Below are 16,881 nucleotides of genomic sequence, written 5' to 3' on the forward strand. Positions count from 1 at the left end.
GAAGAATAGATATTTCATGGAAGTTACTCGTTCTCTATTATTTGAGATGAAAGTACCTAAATCATTTTGGGTAGATGCTGTTTTGACTTCCTGTTATCTCATTAATTGCATGTCTTCTTCTGTTTTACGTGGTGGTATTCCCTTTTCTTTGTTATTTCCTTCTATGCCATTATTTGTTTTACCACCACGAGTATTTGGAAGTGTTTGTTTTATTTGTGATAATTGTCCAAGTGTCTCCAAGTTGGATCTTAAGGCTCTCAAGTGTATCTTTGTTGGCTATTCTCATACTCAAAAGGGTTTTCGTTGTTATTCTTTTGAGTTGCAGAAATATTTTGTTACTGCTGATGTTTCTTTCTTTGAGTCTACTCCCTATGATAGTTCATCTTTTACTGTATTTGACTTGGATGATGATCTTCCCGTTTCCATTGTTCAATCTATTGTTCACCCTGTTCCGCAGGCTGCCTCATCACCTATACCTCCACTTATTGTGTTTCAACGTCACCAATGGAAAGTTTGTACTTGGACCCCCACTCCTGCGAGTTCTGCCACATCTACTTCTTCCCCGGTAGATCCTGAGATAGGTAATACTCCTCCTTTGGAACCTCCTTCTGATCTAGATATTCCTATTGCTCATCGTAAGGGTATTCGGGCTTGTACTCAACACCCCATTTCTAACTTTGTTTCCTATGCTAGTTTGTCTTCCACCTTTCATTCTTGTTTACAAACTGTTGAAAATCATCCTGTTCCTAAGTCTGTCGCCGAAGCATTGTCCAGTCTTGGTTGGAAGGCTGCTATGAATGAGGAATTGTTGGCATTGGAAGAGAATTAGACTTGGGATCTTGTGCCCTTACCATCAGGTAAATCTACTATTGGTTGTCGGTGGGTGTATGTGGTGAAAGTGAATCTTGATGGATCCTTGGCTCGTTTGAAGGCCCGTCTTGTTGCGAAGGGCTATGCCCAAGTATATGGGGTTGATTACTTGGATACTTTTTCCCCGGTAGCGAAGCTTACTTCTGTTCGCTTTTTGATTTCTTTTACTGCTACTTACCATTAGCCTTTGTATCAGCTAGATGTCAAGAATGTGTTTTTGCATGGGGATTTGAATGAAGAAGTTTACATGGAGCAACCTCCTGGGTTTGTTGCTCAGGGGGAGTCTGGCTTGGTGTGTAAGTTGAAGAAGTCTCTGTATGGGCTGAAACAGTCCCCTAGGGCTTGGTTTGGTAGGTTTACTGAAGTGTGTTAGAGTTTGGGCTGACAAGGTGTGGTAGTGATCATTCTATGTTTTTCCGCCACTCTGGTGCGGGAAAAATATTTGTTGTGGTTTATGTAGATGATAGTCATTACAGGAGATGATGTTTCTGGTATTAAAGGTTTGAATGTACAATTGCAACAAAAATTTCAGACCAAGGATCTGAGTAAGTTGAAGTATTTTTTGGGTGTGGAAGTTGCTCAGCCAAAGAAAGTAATTTCTCTCTCACAGTGAAAATATGTCCTTGATCTTCTCTCAAAGACAGGAATGTTGGGTTCTAAACCTCTAGATACTCCTATGGATCCCAGTTTGAAGCTTATTGCTGATGATGGTGATATTTTGCCTGATCCTGAGAAGTATCAGAGGCTTGTTGGGAAGTTAAATTACCTAACAGTGACTAGGGCTGATATAGCATTTCCTGTTAGTGTGGTGAGTCAGTTCTTGTATGCTCCTCGGACATCTCATTGGGAGGCTGTTATGCATATTTTATGCTATCTTAAAAAGGCTTCTAGACGTGGTCTTCTCTACAGTGATCATGGCCATGGATGGATAGAGGGTTTTTCAGATGCTGATTCGGCAGGGTCTCCAGTTGACAGAAGGTCTACCACAGGTTATTGTGTGTTTGTTGGGGGGAATTTGGTGTCCTGGAAGAACAAGAAACAAACAGTAGTTGCTTGTTCCAGTGCAGAACCGGAGTATAGGTCCATGGCACATGTTACATGTGAGCTGATGTGGGTGAAACAGTTGCTGGCTGAACTTGGGATCGTTGATGATTCTCCAATGCGACTGTGGTGTGACAATCAAACTGCTGTCCATATTGTTTCAAATCCAGTGTTTCATGAAAGAACGAAACACATTGAGGTTGACTGTCATTTTGTTCGAGAGAAGCTTCAACAAGGGCTGATTTCTCCTTGTCATGTTCGTACAGGAGAGCAACTTGCAGATGTGTTTACTAAGTCTTTGGGGAGTGCAAGAGTGGATTATATTTGTAACAAGCTGGGCATGATTAACATCTATGCTCCAGCTTGAGGGGGAGTGTTATCGAGAGTGGGACTCTCAGTATTAGCACTAGGAAGCTAATACCGAGAGGAGAAAGGAAAGGGGCAATTTGGGTGTGTTTTATTTACTTTAGTCTATGGGTATTTACTTTTGTACCCTTTTGTAATGTTTATATTAATGAAATTCTGAGGGAAGAGAATTAGTTCCTTCTTTCAGAAGGCAATATGATCGTGTTTCTCTTCCTCTCTCATTTTCTCTTCTTCTTCTTCTTATCCCTCTTATTTTTCTGCTGTAATTTACAGTTCCAACTAATAGATAGGAGGTATAACAGTCTTCATAGTGGTTCCCAGAACCATAGTACTATATCTCGCGATATATCGGTATCTCGGGCCTACCGAGATATATGAAATATCCGAGATATCGCGAAATATGCCCGAAATATTGCATTTTTCTGCAATATTTCGAGGGTCCATCTCGGGGGGTATTTGGCCATATCTAGGCCTGAAACTTCATGGACAGCCTTATTTAAGCTTAATAAACACATTTAAACCATAAAATTGTAAAAATGTGAATTCAAATTGGTGTTTTGGGCTTGCACCCTTGATTGACATACGGTCGCCGACCCTAATGTATAAATACTTAAATACACAGATTAATGAAATCACAACTTAAGTTACAAATTACAAGTGCTAAAGCGCTAATAGTAGTTCTTGTGCTCTCCTGGATCAATCCTACTCATGCCTCGCTGGAGTCGACGTCCATTGCTCTTTGTTTGAAGGACATATGTGGACCACGGTATAGAATCGAAGAAGAAACGAGTGTAGTCTTCCACAAGTGTCACGTAAATGGAATCATCAACATACTGTAGGTAACCTATCCTAGGATATAAACTAGGGTTACCAATCGATCTAGTCCGTGAAGAAGATGATCCACTTTGTGATATGATGTTGGCGCCGGCGCAAGAGGCGATGGCATTGGCTGCATGTATGGTGGTGAGGTTGGTAGCTAGGTCCGCTAGGGTATGCAAAGATGTTATCTACGAAAGATGATCCAAGATGTCCCGGGATCGGGACTGTAGTCATAGTCCCCTACCCCACTAAATCGCCCATATGATGATGATCCATATCCATATCCACCGTAAGGTTGTGATGCACCATAATCCGATGCAATGGAGTGGCGTGTGCGTCAAAAGATGGGGCACGCCAATGTCGGTCGGTCCTCCTCCCTATCACCCATACTCAAACCACCAACGAGCTAGATAGGTTATCAATGTCCATGTGATCAGGTTGCAACTATGTTTGTCGACCCCTACGCCTCTGTTGTATGTATGTAGGGGGCCTCTCGAGGTGGGGTGCGGGGCATGTGCTCCGTGGTTCGTATCTTGTGTGGCATGATCAAACTGTGTCTCTCCAGTGAATCGGAGTAGCTCTACAGGTGCCGTATCCTGGGCCTCCTGGCCTACCACATAACGCTCTCGCATGCCGTCAAATTCTTCACCAACATCACCACCACCAACATCACCACCACCAGCATTACCACCACCAGCATCACCATCACCACCACCAGCATCACCATCATCATCATTTGAGGACTTAGACCAGTCTTCATCATCAGCAACATTTCCACCAGTGGGTTGGAATGGTATGGGTGAGGCTTCCCTTGCATGTATCTGACCCTCGTCAGCCATATACTCGTCCACATCAGCACCAATCTCAGAAGCTATCATGGGGTCGGGCCTACCTCCCTCCTTATCCAACACTAGCTCACCTCTATCCCTCACCCAATCCACAATAGGGTCCTCATCGTCTAAGTCAACTTGAAAGATGTCAGCTAGATCAATGGTGCCCCTCTGTCCCTCATGTCCCATGCGTATGTGTTGCAGTTTCAGCCTCAAGTTGTAGTACACATACACCATGTCAGATAAACGTTGAGACCCCAATCTGTTACGCCTCTTGGAGTTGATGAGTGCAAAGGTACTCCAATTCCTCTCACAACCAGATGCAGAACATGTTTGGGCAAGGACTTTAATTGCTATTCTTAAGTTTTCAGCCGATTCCCCATACAACACCCACCATTCAGCTGCATTACAAGTTTACAACAAAAAAGACGTATCAAATGTTGTTTCAACTTTCAACTTTCAAATTTCAATACATATGTAATTTAAAACTTAAAAGAATTACCAGCATCACCACGTGCTCTGCCTTGTATCGCAGCCTCAGTTCCAAAACTTCCCAATGCATCCCTAAATACCTTGATCTACACTCATGTGGAAAATTAGTAAGTACTTCTTCACTACTTATTTGAAAGCATCAATAAGTTGAGTTTCCAAATGAACTCACTTCATTGTTGCAAATTGCTTGTAGAGCACCATCTGGCTCCAACTTCTTCACTACTTGTTTCACAGCATCAATAAGTTGAGTTTCCAACCCAAGCCTATTGTTATATTGATACTTAGGATTCAAGTAGTATGCTGAAATATGACATATAGAATAGAGGTATTGTCAAATGCATAGGTAATTAGTAAATAATAATACTATGAATTAGTAAACATAAAACAAATTTACTCACCACCTTATGCGTGGATGCATAAGTTGATTCTCCTAATGAGCATTTATGATATCTAAGAAGTGTTTCACATCGCGAGGAGCCACACTATAGACACTATCTTTCATCAAGTCTATTAAAGATATAGGATTGGCATGGTTGGGCCCTTCGAGCGGAGTTAGCAACATGTAGAGCTTTAACATCGGCTCTAAAACTTTCACCACTTTGCTTAGGTTGGTCGAAGTCCTCGGATGACATCGTTGTTTGTGCTTCCTCCCATTTGCGATCTTGGAACCCTTCCATTCAAACCATTCCTCGAAACAAACATGCTTCTCAGCCGCCTTCTTTGTCTCAATGCTTTTGAGAGCAATGTAGTTGGTAGCAAATCTTGTGATGTCAGGCCTAACCAAGTCACCCCCACATTTTTCCCTCAATAGATTGAGTGCATAGGAGTGGTTGTATACAAAGTTGGTGATTTGTCTTGTACTTTCAACCACAGTCTTCACCAACTTTAACTTTCCCATATCTTTTAGCATTAAGTCAATGCAATGGGCTGCACAAGGAGTCTAGAAGAGCCGGTACTTACTATTGTTCATCATCTTCTCACCGCCAGCTTGAAGTTACTTCCATTGTCTGTTACAACTGGACAACATTCTCAATACCCACATCTTTTTCCACTACTTCCTTTAACAATCAGTAAATATATTTTGCATTCTTTATCTTTTTGGATGCATCCACGCATTTGAGGAACACTGTCCTCCCATCACAATAAACCATGAAATTGATGATGGACTTTCTTGTAGGCCCATCCATCCATCTCGCCATTATAGTTACCCCATATGTCTCCCACATATTCCTCATCTCACTAATGTACTCATCAATCTCACTCTTTTGTTGAGGTAGATAAACATTCATTACCTCATATGGGGTGGGGCCCTTGAATCCTGGGCCAGCCTCTGCAATGGTATCTATCATGGTATCATAATGGGGGCCTTGTGCAGTGTTTGTTGGGATGGTATGGTATAGCATCCACTTAGCTATTGATTCTTTAACCAATCCCTTCATCCCCTTCCATGCTCCTTTGATTTTGGGTTGACTGCTTCCTTTCTTCTTATGCAATTTAGGATCAGATGTTGATGGTGGTACTGGTATTGGTAGAGGTGTTGGGGCTGCCCTCACACTTTGTGATCTTTTAAAAGGATTCAAAGTTCTAGGACCTCCGAACTGCCACTCCTCCACTACCCCTACTCTTTGTCTCTGCGATCATCTTGAAAACTTACTCTACTCCTTGAAACAGTCCGCCTAAAATCCCTAGCCTCCTCTCGCTATTTGTATGTCATCAGTCATCATCATCATCATCATCATCATCATCATTGTATCGTCTTCCTCCTCCCATCGAACTCCTCACTGTATCCTCAAGTTGTTCTCTTATCCTTTGCTTGTCGCCTTCTCCTCTTCTTCTCTCAAACTTTCTTCTCCTCAAACTATCACCAATCTCCTGGCTACTTCAGAGGGACCATATGACAACCTACAACATCTTTAGATCCTCCAGTCAGATGTTGTTTAAGTCTACTGGACCCACCTCCCATAAATTGCATGTGACAATAGTTACATATAGATTTTCTCTTATCCCCATCAATGGGAGTACCATGTAACCATGCAATGTCACCCCTATGCTGGTTGGCTGGTCTCTCTTGTTCCCTCTGTTCACTTTGTTCCCTCCGCCCCCTTTGTTGACTACTTTCCCCCACCTTTTGCTTGCCCTTCGTACGTTGTCTATCACGATCCGCCATAATGATACTTGTTTACTGCAATGTAAGTAACACAAATAATTAAAAAACTTAATGTAGATGCATTTCAATTGACACTTTTAGATTACTAATACACTTGTATAGTTATTTAATATTTTTCCCCTAACCCTTATATTTTTCACATAATTAAAACCAATTTTTTATATATAATGTTAATATAAGTATTGACCTAACACAACAAAACCAAAAATTAGTAAACATAATATACATGTAATGCATCTCAAAACATATAGAAATAACTTTCATATTTTTTAAGCTTAAAACTCATATTTTTTCTTATTTATTTTTGTTTTTTTAATTTTTTATATATTTTTCTTAATTTTCGAAAATTAAAAGAATTATTTAAGAGCAGAAAAATAAATCCGACACTGTGAAGCCGTAGATCGGCCATTGGTGTCTAACATATATTTAATTCATTACCATCTAAGTCATATTACCCCTAATTATTTCCTATTTTAGTTGTAGGAAAATGAATTTTTAAAACCAGAAAAAAAATAAAAAAAATACATATGGGAAAAAATTTCGACACCGTGAGGTTGTAGATTGGCCTCCGGTATCTAACATATATTAATATCATCAACATCCAACAACATTTGTACAAAGTTTTTTTTTTTAAAATAGTTTTAGAGAAATAGAATTTACCTTAAATAATGAAAATAGGCTTGGATGATGAGCTTAGATGACCCTCCGACGTCTTCCCGGCGACAAGGAGCTTCAACAATGCTTGGATGAGGCTTGGAAGGGAGGAAGAAAAGCAAAAAATGAGGAAGAAGAGAGAAAATTTGATTTTCAGCAGCTCTCGGTCGAAATATCGACCAAGAGCTGCGAAATATGGAATTATAAGGCCCTTAGTGTGACACTATTTGTTACTTTTACAATATCTCGCGATATATCGTGAGATCCACGATATATCGTCGATATATCACGATATATCGACGAGATATTGTATTTTTTTATTTCGGAAGTGTTTCGTATATCGGACATGTCGAGATTCACGAAATATGGCGATATATCGCCGATATATCGCGAAATTTTATACCTTGCTCAGAACCATGTAACTTTTGTAGCTGTACCTCAATTTCTTAAGAGCAGGGTGATGCAATTAATAAATATTTTGTTTGCCAACTTGTTTGATACTATCTTCCAAACACACTTTCAGCTTGTTTTTTTCTTAATTCACAAACATGACCCTGGCAAGGTTAATGTTAAGAAACAAGGAGATATATAGCTACCACAGCTTGTTTAAAGATTAGTTTTTGAGTGTTACAAAAAACACTTTAAAGCAGTAAGCAGAGGAAGCAAGCACAGGAGTTCTCATTGAAAAAAAGAAAGAAAAAAAGAAGAAAAAAAAAAGAAAAGAAAAAGGAAGCTTTCTAGAGTCCTGAAAAGATGGTGAGGAGGAGGCGTGATATTGTTCACGACGAGGGATTTATTTTCGACAAGTGTTGTTTCTTAATACCAAAATACTTTTTTAGACAACAGTGGACTAGATGTCACTTGAAAGTTGGATTTCTCTTTCCTGCAGTCACTTATCAGAATTTGGAACAGGATTTCGACAACTTAATGGTAGTAAAAGTAGTTTAATTTAAAATTTGGCATCTCGTCTTTAATAATTGGTGAGCACCTACTTTTATTTGGAATTGCTATAAAAATCTTGTACACCATTCCACATTACCTGGGGTGCCAAAAATTCTTTCCTTTGATCTATATCCTTCAACTTGTCCCTAATCAGCCCTTCTCCCTTGTGTAGTCACTGGTTTCTATTTCCCTTGATCCAGCGTATTTTGAAACTACTTGCCCAGATTTAGATACAATATAGACTCTGGTAAGAAACAAGAATACTAATCCTTGGTTCATGACATCCAGGACATGGATATGCATATAAGTATCATATGCAATTCTCTAATACCTGGACAAGGTTTTAATTTTCTAACTAGTATACTATAAAATGGAACTTACTAATGATTATGAAGTTTCTTATATTTAAATATTTCTACATTGATGTAATTCCATGTTAACCAATGAAGTAATATTCTCAAGTTAGGAGACTAACAATTGTGACAATAGGAAAATAATAAAGTTTTATTCTAGAAGAAATATTGTTGTATCTCATGTCCTTGTCAGTATCAGTTTTGTAGAATGCCAATACAGCTAAACTAAGCGTGTGGAAATACTTGGCTACCAGGGGTTTGTTGAATCCAGATTTATCAGAAGGCACTTAGAAAGCATAAACTTGCCTTAAATACGAAAAGAAAAGTGAAAGTACCTTCAAACTGAACCTTGGGAACCGAGATTATGTGCCTACAACATTCACCTATTCATTTTGATGATGTAATTGCATTATCTTTTGCCTGTTTAATACTTTTAATTCGATCCAGATTCCTGACTAAGATTGGTTGATGTGGATGTTAAACAGACGAAGTTTTACAATCGACATACCTACAAAATGTGTAGACCTTCTGTTGTGGATTATATTGTGACGTTTGTAACTAGAATAGTTGGGGATGACTCATTATCTGCAGTTGAATCTGGCTTCAGTGACAGGAGTACTGATCTTGCAACTGGGATTTCCTTCAAGGTGAGAGCTTTACTATCAGTTATCATTGGAAAATTATAGAATCCTGCCATAGTATATATGTAATGTCTACCTGGCCTCCCATCATGCACTTCATGCCACATGATCATCGATTCAGCAGGCCAGTCAGTGGCACCCAGCCCATCTCTTTCATAGCTTTGGCTTATTTCTCTATCATTTCCTTCTCTACTTTACACAAGCTTCTCACCATGCAGTATGGATGTTCAAGAGGGGTGATGGGTACACCTTATTTCTTTGTGAATGGATTTCCACTGCCCAATGCTGGCTCAGCTTTGGACTATAACGGGTGGAGAAGCATCATCGATCCCCTGATCAATGTGAAGGGCCAGTCTGGGGATGAAACTCCACATTTCTTCTTATGAAAGATGAGGCCTTAAGCATGTGAGGAATCTCCTCTTCTTGATTGGATGTTGTATCTGTTACAGTACCGGGAACATGCTTTACATTTTAATCCACTTGGAAATTTGAGTGCGAAGCAAGTTTGGATTGATGAAGCACAGTGCATCATGAGTAGAACTGATGCCTAATGAAAGGTAACCCATAAAATTGTTTATTAATGTTTAATGCTCAATTTGAGTAGTTTTTCTTTTTTGGTGAAACTCAATTGGAATAATTGTTCAAATGAAAAGAGAATATGAGGTTGTTTATATTTTAAGTAGAAATGTGGTTGTCGTGACCCTCTTCAAGTTAAGGGTCTTCAAATAATTGAAAGAACCTGATTAGATTGGTGCTGATTGATGTGGTTACCTTGACCCAAGACCCTCTTCACATCCATAAGAGTTAAGAAATGGGGAAAGGTTCTCTGACCCATAGAATTTCTAGGTTTCTAACCATCCATTACAAACCATGTGCAGCATATTATTTGAATCCGGATATCCAATACACCAATGATATAGGGTGTCGACCGGATCTATTGCGTGCCCTAAGGAATGTTGTGAACAAAATGGAGCCAAATGTGGCCAAGGCCACATTTGTCATGGATGAGGTTAGAGCTAAATTAGTTGTATAAATGATTGAAACCAAGAATAGAGTGATTGGTGGAACTAATATTTTAATTTTTAATACCTCTGATGAGCACATTTATGTGTGAAATCTTAGGGCATAAAGCATACATTTTACCACATTGGACAGAGTTACTTTGGTGCTTTCTTGTGTTTTTCAGGTTTTGGGCTATTCTGGACTATCGGGAGCTGCATGTCCCAAGTTTCACGTAAAGTTGCCATTTTTCCTTCCATGGCTGTAAAGAGGACTAAATTTGGAGCAAGTTGGATGTGACAGAACGCAAGTACGCATTCGTCTAGCCCACCGTATAGTTGATTATTCTTTTAAGCCCAAGAAAGGATAATGGGTCAAAAAGGAGTTGTAGTGCAAGCCCATAGTCAGTCTACCACTGCCCAAGGACATTTTTGACATTATAGAAGATATTTCTAAGCAATGGTGGAGATCTACTGCCAGTACAGGGCCGTTTCGACAATTTTGCATTCTTGAAGAGAGAGAAGGACTGCTACGGAGGGACCCACACTGCCATTAGATTCCATTAATTTTGAAGGCCCACAAGGTGTCCACGATTTTTATGGGCTGCATTTAATGCCCCATGATTTTTAGAGGACACATTGGGGATTTTGTTATTTGGTTCAGTGGAATCCTAGTCATCACTATCCTAGTCATCGCTCTCTCTCTCTCCTCCAACTTTTCAAGGGCATTCCTAGAATTTCACTTGGGATAGATTTATTTTGAAAGATTTTTTCTCATCTATGGAAGGTTGAAAAATCAAAGATGCTTTGATTTTATTGCTTGGAGAAGATATCTACAAAGAAAATGAAGCACAAGTTAGAATTAGAAATTTACTTTTCTAGAAATAGAAGGTTTATGCAAACAATATTCTCTTCTTTTCTTCTTTCTATTTTTTTTCTTTTTCTTAAGAGCCAAGGCAATGTAAAGGAAGAAGGAGAAGAGAATATTCTCTTTTCATAGGGAATATTTCTCCTACACTTCCCTCTTCTCTCTTCTCCTCTTTCCCCTATAAATACCCCTACCTCTCTTGTAAAGTTTGTTCATTCATTTAGTGAAATTTCTTCTCTTCTTTTCCTTCTAAATTGTGATTTTTGGCTTTCTAGTTTTTAGTTTTGATTTCATAAGATTAGTTCTTTCTAGTTCTTAGTTTTGATTTCATAAGATTAGTTCTTTCTAGTTTTTAATTTTGATTTCATAAGTCTAGTTTAAATGGTTGTAATAGGTTTAATTCATGCTTTAATGTCTTTAATATGGTTGTAATAGTTCTAGTTTAAAGCTTCCTAGTCTAAGTTCCTATGTTGATGACAAGACTTGGAGATTTAGAAGAGGAAGCCATGGTAAGTTTATTCAAGTATTCATGCAAGCAAGTTCAATCCGGTTCAAGCACATCAAGGTACCTCATTCTCTAAACCCTTAACCTCATTCTCCCTCTCCTCTATCTCATTCTCTCTTCTTCTTCTTCTTCTCCCTCTATTTCTTTTAATTTTCTTTTATGTGGTTATATTGTTTATGTGGTTATTTTGTTCATGTGGATGTGGGGCTGCATTTTTATTACTTCCAATTTGCATTAGTTTGATAGGTATCTTTTATTCCTTTATTCCTTCCAATTTGCGTTAGTTGATAGGTTAGATGCTTGTGAGTTAGGATCCGTTAGTTTAATTGCCATTAGTTTAATTTAGTGCTTTAATTAATTTTGGTTCACTTTGCATTACTTATAAGTTAGTTAAATAGAGTGGCGTATATCTCCTCGTGTTCGACCCGTAGCTACGATTGACCCGTACGCTTGTGGTTCTATTTTAACTCAAACAACCTCTCTAGGCTAAGTATTTTCGGGAGGCCACTCGTGGTTTTGCTGATAGGATGGCTATCCATGCTAGGAGCACACAACCCCCAGGTAAGTTAGGTTTACCTAATTTATTATGTCATTTAAAATTTGTTTTAAGGTATTGTCTTTTAATATTTCATTTATTATTGTGCAATTGATTGGTAGCTCAATTATGGGGGTACTAGTGCTCCACACTTAACCCGAATTGCAATTCGAGTGTTATTCCTGACGGCATCCTCTAGTGGCTGTAAACATAACTGGAGTACATTCAGGTTGATACACACCAAACCCCGGAATCGTCTCAGTTATTCAAAGTTGGAGAAGCTAGTGTATGTCCATTACAACATGAAGCTGAAGCTTAAATATTTAGAGCTGGAAAGAGAAGGAGATGATGTAGATATCAACCCAATCGACATCAACCACCTACTTGACGATCCAGTTAGAGCATGAATAAAGGATACCGATAAGGTATTGGTGATGGATCAATTAAGTGAGGATCGCCAGACAACCAAACCTGATCCAGTGATAGAGAGCATCATTCAACAGATGGATGATGATGCAACACAGCCACCATCACAAGATCCTTGTCCTAATGTTGAAGAGGATGACAGTAGCTCTGAAGAAGGTTTAGTTAGGAGGACGAGGTCAGGTCATCCGTATGGAAGAATTCAACAAGATGATGATGAGGATGAAGACGACGATGGTGATAATGATGGTGATGGTGATGGTGATGGTGGAGGTAGTGGTTCTGTTGCTGCTACTGCTACTGCTGCTGCTGATGATGATGATGATGATGATGATGATGATGGTAGTGGTAGTGGTGGTGGCCATGATGTTGGAGGTAGTGGTGGTGCTGGAGGTAGTGGTGGTGGCCATGAGGCTTCACAACATCATGTTGGGGTTCAGTTCATATGTGAGGCAGGATACACACATACTACCTAAGATATGGATCATGGTCCTGAGCATGCTGGCCATAAGACTTACTCGCGGAAGCCGCAGAAGGGCAAGTCTGCCAAGCGCTCCCACAATCCATATGATAGTAATGTGCTTATGAGTGGCATGGAGTTACTTAGCATTAGTTCTGATTATGCTGGTGCTTCATCAGGCCATGGGCATTATGCATCAGGTTCTTCTTCAGGCTATGGACATGGGGCTTTTGTAGGATATGGAAGTTATGGATACGAAGAGGCACAAGCACAACCACAACCTAGTGCTTTCACGACATTAGCCACTCCAGAGCAGTACACACGATTCTACTATGAGTGGGAGAGTCACTACCATCAGTATTTCGACTGGGCTCAGTATTGTACTTATGTTCGGTCAGTACACAACATCATTCTAGTCGCTCCTATTGTTGAAGACCCTTACAAACATGACTTTGATCCACCCCGACATTCTTCATGGCAATAGAGTGACTCTACATGTAAGAAATCTCATCTTTTAATCTTTTATAACAATTTCAAAGTGCCGCACTTGTCTGGTTATTGATTATTCACAATTCTTAGTATATATGCATGATATATGACACAAATTGCTTGTTTATATTGTTTTTATTGCCCAAAAGTGTATTTCCATGTGTATTTTGATCATTTTCATGTGTTTCTGCACCGATCGATATGTATCTCCGATATGATACGATACGATACGTCTCTTAAAATCGCCCGACCGATACGATACCCGATACCAATACTTAAATCCTTGGTATTTACTGTCAAATACCTAGACTAGATGTGTTACAATTGTAGGGCATAAATTATAATCATAGTTGTCACGTCGTCACGGCGATCCAAGTCGGTGGAGGGGTGTCATGTCGATATATCGACATGTTGCCATGGCGATCATATCGACCATGTTTTATTTTTTATTTTCTCCATTTTTAATGTCATTTAGTATGCTATAATATATACCCTATAACATCAAAAATTAACATGAAAGTGTACTACCAATCTACTATGGTTTAATTCATGAAAGTGTAATATCCATTATTGTATATGAAATCATGGATTATCAAATAATTGATAGCAATAGTCTTGCTGATAATAAAGTTGAAAAATCATGAGAGTTGAGATATGATTCATATGAAAGTGACTACAAAAGTAACAAAACAAAAAAACAATTACAAGAACGTAATTTATATTGAGTGAATAAAGCTAATAAACAACCCATCTAAATAAAAAATAAATAAAAAAGTTGCTGATGTGAATATGTGATTGTGTATTAGCCAATAGTGTATTAGTAGTGTTTTCTGTTTGATGTTTTTTTATTTTTTTTTTATGTTAAGGAAAAAGCATTAAAATAAAAAATGGTTAAAAAAAATTATTGTTAAAAAATTAAGTTTTATAATTTGAAACAACCATGTCGCCCGATATGGCCCTATGTCGTGGTATGGCGTCCAAGGCAGCGCCATGGCGACGACATGGAGGCCATATCGGTCGATATTCTTACATCATCCATATCGGTGGTCGATATGCCCACTTCTCCAGCGATATGACGCCATGGCGTCGAGATGGCGACGCCATGACAACTATGATTATAATCCCTTTGTTCTTGTACCGTGTGTTCCGTTGTAGTTGGACACACATTGGGGGTAAAACCCTTGCCTTTGTTTATCAAGGGTTAAAGCAGGAGAGGGTGATCCTGAGTCATTGCAATGACTGAAACTCACATCGGGGTTGTAACCCTTGCTCTTGTGATCATCAAGAGTTGAAGCTGGAGTGTGGTGTCCAGAGCAGTAGCAGCTGTAAAAACAATCACTAGTGTATTGAACAATATGCATAACCCAGTGAGGGAATTGCTCCGTGGAGAAGGCACACTGCCGAACCACATATATCTTGTATAGTGGATGTACATACATACATTTATATATATATATATATATGGAGTGTTTCTGCTGCAGGATGGGTGTACACACTGGCGAGACCTTGCCACAGTATTGTATGCATGTCTGTGGTTGATAGGCAAGGTGTGTCACATAACTGTGCGTGGTTGTGATTGCCAATCAATGCTAGCAGTGGTCAGAGCCAACATGTCTGCTCCGGGAAGCTTTGCGCATATCAGCTCTGGGCAGCAGTGCGCATGTTGGGGAGTGAAGATGTGAGAAGCAGCAGTGTGTGCCTGTGCCAGTGCCAGTATGGAGTGCCATCTGTGAGGGATCCACAGTGGATGTTTTGGGAAGAGCGCCAAGAGATAAAATTGGAGAAATTTTAAATAGACCTTGATTCCCCACCCCCTCTCAGTGTCAACCTAGGAACAACATTGCTATGGTGATTCAATAACAGGATTGGTGGTGATTACAGCCTAGGCCTCGGATGGTGATTCCCCAGTCATATCCTTTTATCTCCGTAACTCAGATCTGCAGGATAGGTACTTTAAAAAGTACCAACGAAGGAGAATAATCAACTCACTGATTCACCAACTCAGTGAGTTAGCAACTAAGCCAGCAACTCAATGAGTTGACTCAGAAAGGTGTTCTGGTTCACCACTACAACCAGGTCATGGGGTACTATTTTAAGGTTATTGTCTTATATAAACTCCAAGCCCGGTCATGGAGTACTATTTTAAGGTATTGTTTTATATAAACTCCAAGCCAGTTTTATATTTACTTAATAGAAATCCTTAAAGTATCACACTGTATCGTATCGTATCGATTAAGACGTATCGGTATCACAAGGTATCGATACGATACAATGTGATACATATCTTTTTGTATGAAAATATCATGTATCGAACTATCGATAAGTACCGCATTGTATCGGCCGAAACGGTGTGATACGATACAATACTACTGATACGTGAAGTTAAGGGGTTGAAAAAATTAAAGTATCAGTACGTAGCACTAACGTATCGACCGATACATCGTGATACATTGAAATATGTTGTGATACATGCAATACAAGCCATTAAAAGCTCATGATCACATTCCAGAACCCAGAAACAAACTCTAAAAGCGGAAATGACCACCCGAGAGTCTCATTCCTTGCTCTCAACCTCTTTTTTCCACCTTTTTGACTTGGGGTTTACAGTGAAGCATAAAAAACGAATCAGATTCAACCAACAAACCTTTCTTTCGATCATTCAAGTGGCTGAAATCAGAGATTAAAGGAGAAGTTCTTAGATGTTGTAATATGGGTTTTAGTCCCACATTGCTTAGTTGTATTCTTGTCATATGATTTCTATATTATAAATAAAGGCTGGGCTGTGCTCACTTGGATCAAGCCAGTATTCACAGAATTCCACATGACATCAGAGCCAACAATATTCCGGGGATATGGGAATTAAAATTTTTTTCCTTTTTTTTCTTTTTTCTCTCTTTCTTCTCCTACATGTTTCTGCCCTAAGGCCAGCCACCACCGACAGCCTCTTCCATCTCCGCCAGCCCTCCGCCACCACCGACAGCCTTCCGCCAGCCCTCCACCACCACCAGCCATCCTCTGCCACCTCTGTCGGCCCTTCATTTCTCCCGCCAGGCCCTCCCACCCCTTCCGCTACTACCGCCAGCCCTCCCAAGGCCACCCCCTTCTTCCGCCTCCACCGCCAGCTCCCCCCACCTCTCGCCTTCCTTTCTTTTTCGCGAGAGGGTCTCCCTCACCTTGCCGTTATTTTTTTCCCACCCTTGGTGGTGAGTTGACTCCCGCCAAGGGTCCTTTTTTTCCCTCCGTATGATTTAATTATTTTTGGAGTCCTTGTTTTTTGAGTTCTGTGATTTTTTCCAGCCACCATGCCTGACGCTTCGGAGATCACCTCGGCTTCTTCTGGATCTGATGGTTCGTCGCAACGTGATTTTATTCCGTTTCCTGTGAACACCATCAAGTTGAATGGAAGCAATTTTCTTATGTGGTCTCGT

At 39.7% G+C, this 16,881-nt stretch overlaps 1 protein-coding gene across 2 annotated transcripts in view; it reads left to right on the forward strand.

The window, feature by feature from the left end:
• The window catches only part of LOC122660838, a 79,381-nt gene extending 69,691 nt beyond the window's left edge, over nucleotides 1-9,690 (forward strand). For both annotated transcript variants that reach the window (XM_043856084.1, XM_043856085.1), the window contains exons 3-4: nucleotides 9,020-9,181; nucleotides 9,394-9,690. In XM_043856084.1, the coding sequence (XP_043712019.1) occupies nucleotides 9,020-9,181; nucleotides 9,394-9,561 (330 nt within the window). In that variant the 3' untranslated portion in view covers nucleotides 9,562-9,690. The remainder of the gene's footprint in view (nucleotides 1-9,019; nucleotides 9,182-9,393) is intronic.
• The last annotated feature ends 7,191 nt before the right edge of the window (nucleotides 9,691-16,881 follow it).

This window comes from Telopea speciosissima, chromosome 5 (assembly GCF_018873765.1).
Source record: "Telopea speciosissima isolate NSW1024214 ecotype Mountain lineage chromosome 5, Tspe_v1, whole genome shotgun sequence".
Lineage (NCBI taxonomy): Eukaryota > Viridiplantae > Streptophyta > Magnoliopsida > Proteales > Proteaceae > Telopea > Telopea speciosissima.